Genomic DNA, 17,229 nt, shown 5'->3' on the forward strand with positions numbered 1-17,229 from the left:
TCATCCCACCCCCCCACCCCCAAACCGGAAAGGACGTGATACATGGCAATATTTCTGTTTGTTGATCAAGAGATTACTTCTCCTTATGTTCTTTGAACTGAAATTAGAGGGCAAAGGGACGGAGGCCAGGTTCAACACAGAATTTAAAAATGTTTCTTTGAGTCTCTAGCTCAGCTATAACTTAACTTGGGTAGCAGGCAGCATGGCATGAAGAAACAGTTCCCTCTGATTTTGAAGTCAGAAGACTTAGGTTGAAACTGCCTTCACTGTCAGCCTCTGTGCCTTGGCTCCTCTAATCTGTAAAACAGGTTTACAATAGATGTTCTCTATGGCTTTGTCCAGCTTTATAATCCTGTAATTCTTTCCCTCTCTGGGCTTGAGGAACTTCTCTGTGTGATGAGGAGGTAAAGCTAGATGACCTTTAAGGTCACTTCCCAGCTGTATAATTCTGGGTTTTTTTATTCTAGTTTTCATCTAAACTATTTCAAATTAATTCTTCACTTTCCTTGGCTCCTAATGCTCAGCTCAAACCCTCCTTTCCTTTCTCATATGTCATAATCATTGCTGGGCCTCAAGTGCTTTCCTTGCCTCATTTCTTCCTTCAAATCATTCTCCAAATCCCTCTTCCTCTATGGTCTTTCCTGGCCTCAAGTTCCTGTGGAGTGCAAAATTCCACGTACTATCCTACGGCATTTATTTTTTTCTAAAGAGATTTATTTAATGCTTTTTATTCATTTATTGAACTTGGAGTTATGAGGCCAAGGTTCAAGTCTTATTAACTGTGTGACTCTGGGCAAGCAATAGTCAATCAGTCAGTAAACGGTTATTAAGCATATTATTTATTATTCATTACACATTTATTATGCATGAGGCAGCTAGGTGGCACAATGGATAGGGTCAGGCCTGATTCCTGGAAGACTCATCTCTGTGAGTTCAAATCCCACTTTCAGATGCTTACTCTGTATGTTACCCTGGGCATGTCACTTTACCCTGTTTGCCAAAGTGAGTTGGAGAAGAAAATGGCAAACCACTCTAGTATCTTTGCCAAGAAAACCCCAAATAGGGTCAGGAGAAGTTAGACAATACCTAAGGACTAATCACCAACTACAACAAATGTGTCAGGTACAAATACAAAAAAGAAAGACAGTCAGTCCCTGCTCTCAATGAGTTTAGGGAAGACATAAACAAAAGAAAGCTGAAAAAGGAGGGGAGAAGAAGGTATACTATATGGGGACATGATGGAAAAGTACAAAGGCTAAGTTGGGTTCCCTCCTTAAAACTGAGGTTTTAGAGCTCATGGCTCTGCTCTCAAATTAGAGCAACAGAAGGTACTGATGAGGTGATCTGATGATGAATCCAAAAGAAGTCTAACCATGGGGAAAGGGAGGAGATGGTAGTTGTGGACTGTCATAAAAGTGCTGGATTTAGAGTTGGGTTTGAATTCTGTAGTTGTTGCTCCTGTGTGTCCTTTAATTTCGAAGAGGACCAATGACATCACGAGGGTGATGTGTTGACTTGTCCATAAATTGAAATTAAGTGAGGCAAAGCTGTGCAAAGTCGTCAACTTCATTCTCTCCTCCAGAGTCATTGGAGTCCAGTGGCAAGACAAAAGTGAAGACAACTGGAGATGGCCCAGCCCTAAAATAGCCACTTATTATCTGTGTAACTTTGGACCCAAGATCTCCCAGTGCATCCTGGGTCATCTCCAGCCATCCTGAGGAATATCTGGTCACTGGATTCAGATGACCCTGGAGGAGAAGTGAGGCTGGTGACCTGCACAGCCCTCCCTCACTCAAAACAAAGTCAAGTGCAAGTCATGTTGAACACAAACCTTGGGCATGTAATTTGACCTATCTGACATGAGCTTCCTTGTCTATGAAATGAGGGGATTAGATGGCCTCTAAAGTTTCTTTCAGCGAAATGAGGGTGTTATGTGTGTAACAGATGTCCACCAAGGTTCCTTCTTTCTAGCTTTAAATCTAAGACTCAGTTTCCTCTTTTGTAAAATACTAGTAATAATGCTACTACTATCTACCTCACATGGTTGCTCTGGGGAAAATATTTTATATATTGTAAAATATGATATAAATATTAGTTATTATCTTTAAACATTTTCTCTGCTTTCCAATTATCCTACCAAGATGATGTCCACTTAGTTGAATCTTTACAGTTTGGTGGTCACTATTATAAAATTTATTTTGAGTGAATGGTTCATAGACAAAGTAGCAGTACCAGGTCTTAGGCACTTTGAATTAATTTGCTTAGTAATAGGAAAGAGAAGACCTGAACTCTGGTCCTGGCTCTGCCACACTATGACCTTAAGGAAGTCACTCCTTCAGTTCCTAAACCTAAACCTCAGTTTTCTCATTTAAAGAAGGAAAGAGGTGAACTACAAGATATTAGAGAATCATTTACTATTAGATTTGAAACCTAAAAGTTCATTGCTTGAGACTTTAAGATTTATATTTTAAAATTAAATATGAAAAAAGATTTCTGTGCGTACAACAAATCACAAAAAGATTGTATATGAAACAATGAATCTCCATTTCATATTGCTTATTTAAAATATATAATAAATTCTTCACATTATGGTACTGATTTTCTGTGCTTCCTTCTGAGTTTCCTTTTTTTCTCTCCTGTGCACTTAAAAAATTGTTTTATTGACCCTCTTTTTGGACATCAGTACTGCCATTCATCCTCTCCCCCACATCCCATTCTCAAAAAGAAAGAAAAAAATTGTAACAAATAAACAAAGTCAAACAAAACAAATTTACAAAATTATTTCTTCCTTGTGGTATTATCATCCCTCTTAATTACCTCTGTCTATCCCTATTGTTTACTTTTTTAAATGTGATATAATTGAACACCAAACTGTGCATGCATATTTAACCTTCCTTGGTCCATTTCAAATGAGTTCATCAGATGCCCACTCCCTCATCTTTTCCTCCATATTTGTATAGTCTTATAAAAAATAGCAAGTTCTACCACTTCTTCCTCCTTTCTACACTAGCATATTTTTTATTCTTTTTTCTCTTTCCCCTCTAAAAATCCTTAGAATAGAATCAATCTACCCCACCTGTTTTCTTTCTTTTCTTTGAGAGCAGGGACTGTCTTTCTTTTTTGTATTTGTACTTGGCACATTTGTTGTAGTTGTTGATTAGTCCTTAGGTAATGTCTGACTCCTCCTGACCCTATTTAGGGTTTTCTTGGCAAAGATACTGGAGTGGTTTGCCATTTCCTTCTCCAGCTCACTTTATAGATGAGGAAACTGAGGCAAACGGGGTAAACTGTCTTCTGTTTTCTTTCTTTTTTTTTTATTTAACTCCCTCAATGCCCTTTGAGAACATTAAGTTCTGAAGGGACACTTCTTTTTCAATTATTAGAATATTAACACCATGGCATCATGCAATTGCTCTAATTTCTAGGTTTCTCTTGATTCTTATGTTTGCATTTCTAGGTTTTTATTAAAATATAGTCTTTTCATTAAAAAATGCTTGATAGTCCTTTGTTCCCTCCTGTTGGATTATACTCACCTTTTAGGGAAAGTTATTCTTGGTTGTATCTTTTGCCTTTTGGAATATACTATTCCAAGATCTTCTCTTGTTTTAAGTAGAAGCTGCCAGGTCTTTTGTGATTCTGACTTTGGTTACATGAATTCCTTCTTTCTGGATGCTTGTAGTACTTTTTTTTTTGATGGCAGAATTCTGGATTTTGGTTATGACAATTCTTAGGACTTCCTTTTGGGACTTCTTTCATGAGTTTATCTGTGAATTCTTTCTATCTTTACTTTGTCATTTGATTCTAATAGGTTTGAGCAATTTGTATTTTATGATTTTTTAAAATGAAGTGCCTGGGCTTTTTTTGCTATGACTTGTTTTTAGACATGGTTTTCAAAGAGTCCAGTGATTTTTAAATGATCTCTTCTTAACCCATTTTTTAGGTCAGTTTTTAAAAATTGTATCAAATATCTTTTATTTTCTTCTATTTTTTCAATCTCTTAATTTTGTTTTGATATTTCTTGTCTCATGGAGCTACTGATTTCTTTTTGGTCTTCTGTAGTTTTCAGTGAATCCATTTACTGATCAAGACTAATAACCATCTCTTCTAAGTTCTTTATCTTTCCAATTCTTTCCTTGAGTTTTTATGTTATTTAAAACATCTTTTCCTTCATTTCTTCAAGTTATTTATGTAGTTCTTGCAGGAAATCTGTTTCTTTGAGTCTCTGCAGTTGTCATGGAGTTGCTCTTTGCAGAACTCTTTAACACTGGTCAATATCTTTCCAGCTTTTAGTTTCTGAATTGGGACTTTGTGCTAAAGCCAGGCTTTATTCTCCAACGCACTTTTTTTTTTGGGGGGGGGGGTGGGCTGACCCTTTCCTTCTAAGACCTTATTCATCCAGGCTCCATTGAATCTTTGAGGTTCAGAGTTCTAGATCTTCAGGCTTCTCTAGAGTCTCAGTTCAGCATGCTAGGGACTGGAGTTCTACCTGGAGCATACGCTCTCCCCATCTCTAATCCTTTCCTAATGGCACTTTGAGGCTTCAGGATTGTTTGCCTCTGCTGGCACTGATTTTTACTGGTAGTCTCCTTTCCTACTGCTTGACAGATAATTCAATTCTAGATAGAAGTCCTTTTCAATAATTCTTCATTGTATTTCTTGATTATTATTCAGTCTAGGGTGAATTTTAGGTCTTGGTTAAAGTATGTGTTGGGTCCCAGGTCTCCATTTAGGCAACTGTCTTGGTCAGAAGTCCTCTTAGCATTTTTAAAAAGAATTTATCTTGGTGCCTTTTGCTTTTAAATCATAATCATTTCCTAGGGCAGCTAGGTAGTGAAGTGCTGACCCAGGAGTCTGGAAGACCTGAATGCACTTACTCTGTGACCCTTGGCAAGTCACTTAACCTTGTTTGCCTCAGTTCCTCTACTGTAGAGAAGGAAATGGCAAACTACTTCGGTATTTTTGCCAAGAAAACCCCAAAATGGAGTCATGGAGAGTTGGACACAACTGAAACCACTCAGCATTTCTAAATACCCTCAACTAGTTCTCTCCTCACCCCCATCATCGATCTATTCTTAATGACAAAGAAATAGTTAAAGAAAACTCAACAGTGACCCTCTGACTTAGTGTGAAATGTTTTGTGCTTCTTGTTACCAAAAGAGGAAATGCCATTCATCATCTGTTCCCTGACCATGGTTGTTTCTTACTATTAATCAGAATTCATTTTCCTTCTAGTGTTCTTTTCCTCTACATTATTAATCATTATGTATATTGTTCTCTTGGTTCTGCTTATTTCCATATGCATTATTTCATGCAATTCTCTGAATTGCTCATTTTCCTCATTACTTATGGTGTAATATTCCACTACATTCATATCCCACAGTTGTTCAGTTATTCCCAAATAATGGGCATCGACTTTCTTTCTAGAATTTTTGCTGCTTCAAAACAGCGCCACTATGAATATTATGGTCTACATGGTTTTTTTCTTTCTGCTATTGATCTTCTAGGAATATATGCTCAGGAGTGGGATTGCTGGGTCAAAGGGTATGAACAATTTAGTGACTTTTCTTGAATTGTTTCAAATTGGTTTCCAAAACAAGGGTTGTAGCAATTTGCAGGTCTACCAAGAGCATATTAGCTCCTGCATCATTGACTTTCCTAATTTACTGGGTTTGAACCGAAAGCTTAGAATTATTTTAATTTACATTCCTCCTAACAATGATTTGGTTATTGATAATTTTTCAGTTCTTATTTTGAAAACTGTTTCTTTCCTATCCTTTGGCCAGTCATTTATTTGTGGAATCTCTAAGGATTTGAACACACTTTCCTATTTAAAGAAGCCATCTGGCAAGGTTCTGTTTGTTAAGGAGAATAACAAATTACAGGTATGTTCAGCAGACCTCGGTAGGAATTGCAGAAGGGATGATCGAAGGTTCATTAAGGCATGGAGAATACAATCACCTCACTGAGAGCTGATGCCGGCTAAATTCTCTAAGCCCCTTCATTCAGGATCAGCAGTCCCACGATGGCTGTCTGTCCTTCGTGCCATCGGGCTGGGAAAGGAATGCTCAGCCCTAGTGACCTGAAAATAGAATGTATGAAAACCTCTCTCTAATAGAGATAATTAGGGATATCCTCAGTTGGTCCCAGCAAAGCTCTGAAATGCTTCTCTCCTCAGAGGTGGAAGGTGAGGGCGGGGGAAGGAGACAACGGAGCCCAGTTTAATCCTGTAATAGGAAACAAATGTTTTCAACCAATTCTTTCACCCTCGGAGTCCCCTGAGTCGTGGCAGGTGACTTTCTTCGAGAGCAGGGGAGGGTGCAGGGAGAATTACCCACTACAGCTCGGGAAAGGAGAGTCTCGAGTGAGCCAACTCGAGTTTGAACCAGGGGCAGCCTGGAGCGGTAGACTCTGCTTGGGACGGACTGATCCCTCTTCGGCAGCTCTGAGAGGAGAGGGGATGGATGGCACGGGCTGATACAGACAGCCGCCACTCTCCACCACTCCAGGGCCTTGTTTTCTCTACTTAGGGATAAGCAGGTGCAAGAGGCAGGGGATGTATCACCCTTCCCCTCCTCTCCAGAGCTACTGCCTTGTAGGGGGAGCTTTTATTTTTATTACAAGTAATCATTAATAAATGGAGTCATTGATTACGGAATGGGGTGGTATGAGTTGGGAGGGAAGCCCCAGAGAGGGCCTTAGACCTAAAAAGCAGGAAATCTTTGCTGCCCCATTTCCAGGCAGTAATTGGGCTCATCTCAGAAGTATGTAAGTAATTGCGGGTGGGGAGGGGACTGTGGGGCACAGGTGGGCAGGAGGGGGGTCGCGGAAAAGAGAACTGATGTAGAAAACTTCCAGTCCCCCCCACTTAACGGATGCTGCAACTTACAGAAGTAAATTGCAACCTGCCCAAAAGGAATATAAGTGACAGACCTAGGGATCTGAACTTAGGTCCTCCTGACCCCAGATCCAGGGCTCTGACCACTTGCTGCCCCACATTTGCACCGGGGGACCTGTGGGTTCTAATTCCTAATGCTCTGGACTCCCCCAAGCGTTTGGACCCTGGTCAAGTGAGGCCTCAAATGCGAGTTATGCTTGCAATAAACCTATGGGATAACAGAATTTTTTGCTGGCGAGAGACAAACGGAGAGTGCCGGGAGCGGACGGTGCTTGGACTCTCAGCGTCACTCCCTTTCGCCTCGTGTTCCCGTTTTGAGCCTTTGGGCGGGGCAAGGGCGCAGAATGGGCGGGGCCTCAAAGAGGCGTTTCCTCAGGGGGCGTGTCTTCCCGCTTCCACGCCCTCCAGAGTCGCTCTCTCGCTTTCCCGTGGTGGGCAAGCTGGCGGGCGTCAGTGCGTGCGCATGCGCCATGAGCGTTTCCTCTCAATCTCCCCGCCAGTTATGGCTGCGCCCATGGAATCTCTGAGGAAGAGGAGAGGAGGGGGCGATGCTCCCCAGCCGGAGCCCCTGAAGGCCCCAAGCGGGGAGCCTCCGACCTGTCCATCCAGTCTTCTGCCGGGCACCTTCTGGCTGACCAGGATAGTGCTCCTGAGGGCCCTGGCTTTCATTTACTGTGAGTCCTAAGCCGGGCTGAGGGGGACTCGGAGCCGCCCCCCGCGTCGTCCCCGCGTCGTCCCCGCCCACTGAGGCCGCGATCCCCGCAGCCCGCCCCTGGCTCCTCCCCGTTCCGTCCCGGGCCTCACTGCTCCCCCTCGCCGTGGGAGGGGGAAGATAACGCGCCCCACCCCCCAGTGCCACCTGTGGGGCAGTCCGCCCCACCTGCCCCATGTCCCCCTCCCTCCCCTTCGCCATGTGCCCCCTCGTCGGGCGTCTCCCTGCCCCTCGGGGCGCGAGGCCTCAGTGTCCCCAGCTGTCCCATGGAAGGGTGGGGGTGCCAGCGCTAGCAGGCCCTCCGGGGGAGCTCGGGGCACACCTCTGGAGACCCCTCCTCAGAGCAGTGTTTATAAAAGCGACCCGACTGCGAGGGTCCAGCCATCTGGAGATACACCGTAATAATGAAGTCCGCTGAAGGACCCTCCTTCTGATTCTTGCCCTCTTTCCAGAACCGTCTTAGAAAACGTTCCCTTCAGTTTCTTGGCCCCGCCCCTCTTCCCTCCTCCCTCCCCCTTCCCCTTCCCCCTCCCCCTCCCCCTCCCTCCTCCCTCCTCCCTCCTCCCTCCTCCCTCCTGAAATTGAAGGGGAGAAAGTCCCTTAAAGTCAGACACTTGGTTCTGGCGGCCCCTGGAAGATGAAACATTTGAGGATAAAGGCTCTTAAGGCGCTTAAGACTCCCGGGATGGGAGAAAAGTGCGCCTCTTAAAGGGGAACCTTGGAATGTGGTGTTCCCCAGGAAGGGCGTGAATCTGCAGAGACGCCTCAGGCTGGCAGGGCCACAGTATCCCACCAGGAGGGCCCCGTTGTGGGCACTGCCACCCCATTTACCTTCAAAAGATGGGTCTCCAGAGTTGACACGTTGGAGAACGGAAAGGGGTTTCTTACACCCCAACTTATGTCTGCCTCCTGCCTATATATCTTTTGCTAGCATTTTTACTGATATCCATCTTTTATGTTTGTAGGAGTTGGGCTGGTTTGTTTTTTTTTAAGAGATGGAAAATCTGAGAGGTTCAGGGGGTTGAAATGACTGACTGAGGACATCCAGGGTAGATAGTAGTGAATCAGAGTTTCATTCTACTGTTTTCCAGAACGTTCATTTTTCTCTCTTATTTTGTCTTACCAAAACCTGTAAATTTCATAGATAGTGTGTCTAAAGATTTGCCTGCACGAGAGGTTTCAGGGTTATGTCGGTCTGTGGTGCTCTGAGGAATTGCTGCAAGCATTTAAGTTATAATTAAAGTAATGTTAAAACTAGCTTTCTGTCCACCAGAGTGATCTTTCTAGTTAAACATATTTTTTTCTGTACTAAATTCTGTGATTATGTAACCTGGGCTTTTAGGCAGGTGAATCTGAAGTCTGTGATCTGTATTGAAAAACTACAGTTATAGTTTATTAAATAGGGCCTGTTTCACCAAGGGTAATTACAAAGACCTTGTCATTACTACTAAAATCAGTTATCATTGACAGTTTTTTGTCTTATGGCTAAGTTGATGTCTGTCACCTGACTAGAGGCCAGAAGTTGATCCGAGACTTTAAAATATTTTTGATCCAGAATAGTCTGCAACTGGAAGGCAAGTTGTATCTAAGTCACACATGATACTGTGTGATGAGTTAAGGAGAAAACTAGAAACATGGAGTATGGGTGACTTTTTAAAGCTCAAATGATATTGAAGTACTTTTTTTTGACCATGTTGAGTTGTTGAAACTAGGACAGAAAGTTGAAAATAGAAAGTCAGTTTGATTTTTGTCTCTTTATCCCTAGCTCTACGACTGGCACATAGGTGCTCAATAAATTCTTATTGACTGAATAAGTAAAAAACAAAAACAAAAACAAAACTTCACAAAGTAACCTGTCTGGAAATAACCAATATACTTCATGGAGCCATGAGGAGCAAGTAAGATCATAGATAAGAGAATCAGAGGGGACTTAGTCCAACTCCTTTATCCTAACCAGGAGGAAATTAGGTCAGGGCCCTTGCTCAAGATCATGTAGGTTGTTAGAGTCATGATTTGAATCCTACTTGCCTGAATGCCCAGTTTTCTTTCTCTTACACACATGCTGTCTTTCAAATGAGATAATGGATTGGAACTGAAGGAATCTTAGTGATCCTTCCAATTATAAATCTTTGTTCTTTTTACAGTTTCAAACAGGCCCAGGTGGAAGGTCACTATTAAGAAGTAGACTAGTAAGTCAGCCACTGTATGGCAGAACTAGGACCCAAATTCAGGTTTTCTCACTTCTACATTACCATTATTAGTTATACTTGCAAAAAATAAAATAAAATAATCCCAGTAATATTATCTATTCCTCACAAACTCTTTTCTGTTTCCTAATCATATTGTCATAGATTTATAGATGGAAGGGATCTCAGAGATCTTGTAATCCAGTCCCTTCATTTTACAAATGAAGAAACTGTCCCCAAGACAATGAAGGTTAGTAAATTGCAAAATTAAAATTTCACCTGGATTCTTCTCACTTCAAATTCAGTTGGGCTCTTTCCACTCATCCTTTTCTAGACATTGTGATATGTTTTCTTCTTCTTTTCTTGATTGTGTTCCCATTTTGCTATTTGGCTCTTATCTTTTTTCATCCTTTCATTTTGAGCATTCCTTTTTATGTCTACATATGTATGTTGATAAATGTGAATGAACAACATGGGATAGTCGAGATTATCACTGAATCTTGATTTGCCTCTGCAATAATCTCTTCATTAGTCTCTGTAGTTAAGGTTTTCTTCGCTATTACTATCCTGCTCAGTAAATTTTTGTGACTCCATACTACTATAAACTCCTCTAGCCTCCTGGCTCTAACCTTGTTTTCCGGTCTTTTTTCTACGTTGCTCTCTGTCATGAACTTTTCATGAAGTTTAGCCATTGAGACCTTAATGTTCCTCACACAGGGCATACAGGTTTTTCACCTTTACACTGGTTGTCCCCCGTGCCTGGAAGGCTCATTCTTCTCCCTCATCTCTCAAGCAAGATAGGAGGCTGTTCCTGATCCTAGGCTCCAGGTGTCCTCCACCCAAATGCATAGAAGTGGTGAAACTGAAAATACCACAAAAGTGTCCATCATTGCTGTTACTCTTCTCTTTTATCGTCACTAAAAGTGGCCACCTCTAATCACATAGCAACTCTAAGAAGTATCATCAAACTCTGGAAGTGTGGCAGGAGATTGATAGGAATTTCTTGGGAGGTGGACAGACAGTGGTGGCCGCTTATTAGTACCACCAAGGCCTTTGTTCTTGCTCTGAACAAAAGTAGACACTTGCTTCTAAGTTAACTGGACCTTTTTAATTCACAAAACATTTGTTTTTCCCCTTCATTAAATTCTTCTTGGGGAATGTTAATTATGCCTTTTTCAAATTTTGCTGATCTTTTTCTTGAACACTAAGCTAAGGGTAATTGATTCTGATAGTCATTTACTACAGCTTCCTCTTTAAAGTGATTTTCAAGTAACAGAAGAATCATGTGTACCCTGTAATTCAGTGGTTGGACTTAATGAGTCTTCTCATTCTGTTGTGGTAGGAATTGGAAGGGAGAGAAGGAGCAGTTTAGATTATTTCATCAACCGATGAAGCCATGACTTTTCACTTTAGGGATTTGGTTGGAATCTAGGTTTGATTGACTGACTAAACACTCGATAGTGCCAGGATCTGTGCTGGGTCTATGACAGTGACAAGCTTCTCATAGCAGAGTGTTAGGAAAAATTCATTCCCATCACAGAATCCCTAAACTTCTTGACTGTTTTGGTGTCACGGACCTCCTATTCTTTGGTACTCCTCCCTCTTACTCCCAAACTTGCCCCAAAACTGATTTGGAAGAGGACATCTACTTAGACTGAAAAAAACTTTAGTAATTTTCACAGAAATTTTATATTTAATTTGTACTTGGGAAGTAACTAAAGACAGACTTGTTGACATTTTTGTTTTCCTTACCCTCAGAGAAGAAAAGAAGCTTCGGGAGACAAGATATAATGCTATTGTAGTCCTAGCAGATTTACAGTAATACCATGCCCAGACTGAATTTACTTTAGATCCAGTACTGGTTTAAGTTCTGACAATCGATATTTTTTCATTTCTTCATTTTCTTGTACAGATTGTTAAGCAGATCACTTATATACAATACTTATTCTGGGGCATATGTAATTGGCACAGCATCATTACCAAAGCTGAGCACCTGGAGGACCTCATCCTTTATAGAGAATTTTTCTTCCATGGGGAAGTATAAAAAGAATAAGCCTTTTTTTTGTCTTACATGTCTTCATGAAATAGAGATTTTGAAGGACAGGACTGAACTGGCCATTCTTTTCTCTTCCTTTTTCCACAAGCACCTACAGGGATTTTTCTACCTTTCTAAAACTCTTTGAGTTATAATTCTAATTTTTAAAAAGACTTATACACACATAGTCTGTTGTGAATTATTTGTCCTGATGAGGGAAGTGAGTGGCAGGAAAATCCAAAACATATTACTGTGGTCAATTAAACAACAAAGCAAACCAAAAGCAACTTTCTTTTCTGTCACATCTGTAAAAGAAAGTTGAACATCAGTAGTCTTTTGTGCTGATTCAAATGTGGCTTCAGATTCTTACTGTTTTGAATTTTTTTAATTAAAATTTTGCTTCTTTAACTCACCTAAAATGTATTTACTGATAATTTCTGTTACTATTTCACCATTAAAAATTCCTTCCTCACTGTCTAACAGTACTCAGCCAGCATGTTTGGAATCTGCTTGTTCTGGCATTACTTTTCCATTGTGGCTTTCCTAATGAAAGTGTTTCACAACCTCATTAGTGATAGTGCCTAAGTTTTCCTTTTAGGACTCTAAATGTAAATACAAGAAACAAATCTTGGATGATTTGTTATATCATATAAATTTGTAGTTTTTTGAAAAGGCATCACTATTTCTTGGTAAGTTGTTTTGTTCCAATTTTTGGTTACTTTAAAAAATGATTTCTTTGAAGCTTCTTGAATTCAACTAACTATTTTTCAAAATGTTTTTCTTTTATCACTCCCTCATATTTGAGAACGCTAAAGTATTTCATTTTTTATTTTTGCCTTAGTGGTTTTAGCAAATTTAATTTTTGGTAAGTCTATTCTCATTTTGATATGTTACCTTGAAAAGTCTGTCATTAAAACAAATTTATTGTGTAATGATACTAAATTTTCTTCTGGACTAGCTTATCACATTTTTATGAAATCAGTTCTTTCCCTTAAAGTCAATTTTTTTGAAAAAAATATGGTAGGGTTATTTTCTGATTCTTCTGTACTATTAACAAATATATTTGGTAATCCTGGTAAAAGAGCAATCACTTTCAGATCCCCATAGATAAGATGAGAACACCTCTTGTATTTAATGCTTTTCAAGAGGAGTTATGTGTTTTGAGCATATTTTGGTGTCTGCTTACAGGAGATTCTAGGATTTTAGTCCAAGAATTGAAAGTTCACCTTGAGTGTTGGATAAGATGATAAAAAGACCAATTAGGTCTGCTTGGATTATTGAGTATCTGAAAATAGAAATTCAGATGGGGGATTACCATCTATGGACTCTTACTTTGTAATGGTGATTCTGGTCATTATAGTGTGATTCAGAAAGTTCAAGTTTCTGGTGGTTTCATTACAGATGTAAAACTTTCCACTGTATAAAGTAGATCTTATAGATGATGGTAGATTTTGTTATTGCTTAGTGTTTTTGGACTTTAAGATTATCTCTGATAATGTTTGTTAAGGCAAAATAGCAATTCATTAAATGATCTTTTTGCTTTTTCCAGATTATAGGAACTGCAAATCACATATGATGAGTTCATACGTCCAACTAGTCAATCGTTTAAGACAAGTGATATAGCACAAGTGAAGGGTTCAGGTCCTTATTCTGATCACCTATTTTATAACCAAAATAAAGTTACAAAGTTCATTAATTAGAGAAATAAGATTTTGTCTCTGAAATTTGTTACCTCACTGCATATATTATAAAAACAATTAAGATGATTGACATAATTACAAACCATACTGAGAATTTAAGTAACATATACCAATATCAACAAAGTACAAAATACTTGAGAAAACAGGATTAGAAGTGATGATGATATTCACCGAGTGAAGCCTGGCACACGATGGACAGAACAATCTGCTACATGTTGAGAGTTTTATTGCATAACGGAACATATATGAACATATTATATCCTGTCCTATTATTCAGCCCAAAAGCTAGGAATTCACTTAGCATGTAAAAATAAGCCAAATAGTGACTTCTCACTACCTCCACCCAACCTCATCCAAATCTTTTTGACTACCTCATAGTATGTGATTCGTATCAAAACTCATGTATCATTCAAGGGTGGATGATTTTTAAAAAAAATTGTACTTTTGTATTCAGTCAAAATACCTAAAGATAAAATATCAATAAATTTCCATGTGATATATCTGTTCTTTTAATTCAAGGCCCCATTTAAAGTAAACTAGTAATATTATTCCTATATAAGTATGTAATGTATTTTTTTCTGAGAAACTAAATGTTACACACATTATATAATTGCATGGTTTCTTAGGAGTGATCATGAGAAGAATCCCCATTTTATAGAGGAACATCAGAAAAAAGTGAGTCAATTAAGGCCATTCAGAGTTAAGATCGAAAACCTATCAGGATCTTATTTCTAATGTAGTGGTCTATCACCTCTCACATAGTGCTCTATAGCTTCACCAATATCAGGAACTCAGAGGCTGTCTAGGTATCTAAGCCATACCTGAGTAATAATTTTCTCTGTAACATAACCAACAAGTGGCTATTCATTCTTGGCTTATAGTCTTCTGGTTTGTGTGGGGGTAGGGGTGTGGGCATGCTACATCCCCAGGCAGTAACTCAACATTTGTGTAAAAATTTAAGCTGGGTCACAGGAACTTAGGACAGCTTGTGTTGCAGGAATTTATTTAGATAAGAATGTCTTGGAGTGCCCCATTTCATGATTCCAAGGGATAGTTTGATTTTTACCTTTTTGTAGGGTAGAAGATGGCAGCGACTGAGCTATTACTCTTACATGCACACACACATGCATATATATATATATATATAATATAGAAATATATCCATATCTATCTATATCTATCTGTCCAGCTATCCACACTCCCTCTCCCCATTCCTTTCTCTTTTCCCTTCTCCTTTTTCTTTCTTTCCCTTCCACTCCCTCCTTCTTTCTCTCAAAGCTGGTATTATATCTATTTGCATTTTAGGAATATGATGCTCTTTTAGGGGTTCAGGATAAAAGTTACTTTTTTTTGGTAACTGAGGATGGAAAGTAATCCCATCCCAGAGTAGGAAGGTAATGATTAGTTTACTTTAACTGGCATCTTAGTTTCTCTCCCACCAAGCACATTGCACAAAAGACATTCATGGGTAGCAAACAAACACTTATCAAAGCAAAGAAATACAACTGTAAGGTGGGGCTGGGGAAGGGGGAGGGAAACTTATCCAGAATAGGTAATAGAACATAAGAGAGACAGGAAGTTCTTTGACTTGTTGAATGAGATGAAAGCTCAGCCAAGGAAAGAGCAGTATTACCTGGAAAATTTGCTATTAATCTTTGGGGTTGCAGGCACTGGAAGTCAAGGGATGTGGTGTTGGCATCAGATTTTTCCATGTGCCTAGAACTCTGGAAAGGTCACTTATATATCATTAAAAATACACGCTTTATCACTCCTTACCATCTCTTAGATTCTCTCAGTTTGGAATGTCTTTTTACATATGCACATCGTAAAGTGTGTATGTGTATATGTGTATGCATATGTTTGCCACCTCCACCATTTTTCCCTCCACCATAAAAGCTCTTTCTTGCTCACATCTCTTATGTGAGAAAACTTTCCCCATTCCACCTCTCCTTCCCCCTTTTCCCAGTGTATCCTCTTTCACAGCCATTCATTTTCTTTGAGATCATCCCAGCATAATTGACTCACACCTATGCTCTTTGTCTATGCAGACTGCTTCTGTCTGCCCCAAATAGTGATAAAGTTCCTAGGAATTACTTGTATCATCTTTCCACGTAGAAATGCAAACAGTTTAACTTTATTGAGTCTCTTAACTTCCGTCTTTCACATTTACCTTTTTAGTGCTTCTCTTGAGTCTTATGTTTGAATGTCAGATTCTTTATTCAGCTCTGGTCTTTTCATCAGGAATGTTTGAAAGTCCTCTATTTCATTAAATATCATCTTTTCCCCCTGAAGGATTATACTCAGTTTTGCTGGGTAGGTTATTCTTGATTGTTTTCCTAGCTCCTTTGCCTTTTGGAATGCCATATTCCAAGCTCTCTATTTCTTTAATGTGGAAGCTGCTAGATGTTGTGTGATCCTGACTGTAGCTGCACAGTATTTGAATAATTTCTTTCTGGCTGCTTGCAATATTTTTTTTTAATTCAATTTTATTATTATTATTTTTTAATGTTTTACAATCACTGCCATAAAATTAAGATTTTATCCCCCCAGTACCCCCCTCCCTCCCCACAACAGCATACAATTCTATATAGATTCTACATATACTTTCCTATTGAGTACGTTTTCACTATAGCCCTGCTATGTAGTCGAAGTAAAATAAATGGAAGAAATCATATAACAAATCAAAACTTGATACACAAAAACACACACACACACACACACACAAACATGATCTACTACATTCTGCGAATGACTTCCCTATTTCTTTCTCTGAGTGTGGAAGGCATTTTGCCTTAGAAAACCACCAGTGGGATTTTTTTTTTTAATAAGTTCTTGCGTTATTGCGAAATTCCAAGTCTACCAGAAAAAATTCTTGCACACTGTGGTTGTTGCTGTGCACAAAGTTCTCCTGGTTCTGGTCCTTTCACTCAGCATCAGATCATATAAGTCCTTCCAGGCCTCTCTGAAGTCTTCTTGTTCATCATTTCTTATGGCACAATAGTACTCCATTACATTCATATACCATAACTTATTCAGCCATTCCCCGATTGATGGGCATCCCCTTGACTTCCAGTTTTTGGCAACTACAAAGAGTGCTGCTATAAATATTTTTGTACATGTGGGACCCTTTCCCATTTTTATGATCTCTTGGGGATACAGTCCTAGTAGTGATATTGCTGGGTCAAAGGGTATGCATATTTTTGTAGCCCTTTGGGCATAGTTCCAAATTGCTCTCCAGAATGGTTGGATGAGCTCACAGCTCCACCAACAATGAATTAGTGTTCCAACTCTCCCACATCCTCTCCAGCATTTATCATTTTCTTGTTCTGTCATGTTTGCCAGTCTTATAGGTGTGATGTGGTACCTCAGAGTTGTTTTGATTTGCATCTCTCTAATCAATAGTGATTTAGAGCATTTTTTCATATGATTATAGATATCTTTAATTTCTTCCTCTGAAAATTGCCTGTTCATATCCTTTGACCATTTATCAATTGGGAAATGACTTGTATGGTTATACATTTGAGTCAGTTCTCTATATATTCTAGAAATGAGGCCTTTATCCCCGAGCTTAGCCTTAAAAATTCTTTCCCAATTTACTACATCCCTCCGAACTTTGGTTGCATTGGGTTTAGTTGTGCAAAAACTTCTCAGTTTAATGTAATCAAAATTATCCATCTTGCATTTCATAATGCTTTCTATCT

At 39.5% G+C, this 17,229-nt stretch overlaps 1 protein-coding gene across 5 annotated transcripts in view; it reads left to right on the forward strand.

The window, feature by feature from the left end:
- The first annotated feature begins 7,307 nt into the window (after positions 1-7,307).
- LMF1 (lipase maturation factor 1) overlaps positions 7,308-17,229 on the forward strand; it is a 742,944-nt gene continuing 733,022 nt past the window's right edge. For 3 of the 5 annotated variants that reach the window (XM_072600855.1, XM_072600875.1, XM_072600865.1), the window contains exon 1: positions 7,314-7,569. In XM_072600855.1, coding sequence (XP_072456956.1) covers positions 7,359-7,569 — 211 coding nt within the window. In that variant the 5' untranslated portion in view covers positions 7,314-7,358. Of the gene's footprint in view, positions 7,570-17,229 lie in introns of all 5 variants that reach the window. The other 2 variants (XM_072600903.1, XM_072600913.1) reach the window with 2 other exon arrangements.

The sequence above is a fragment of the Notamacropus eugenii genome, chromosome 1, assembly GCF_028372415.1.
Source record: "Notamacropus eugenii isolate mMacEug1 chromosome 1, mMacEug1.pri_v2, whole genome shotgun sequence".
NCBI classification, from domain to species: Eukaryota; Metazoa; Chordata; class Mammalia; order Diprotodontia; family Macropodidae; genus Notamacropus; species Notamacropus eugenii.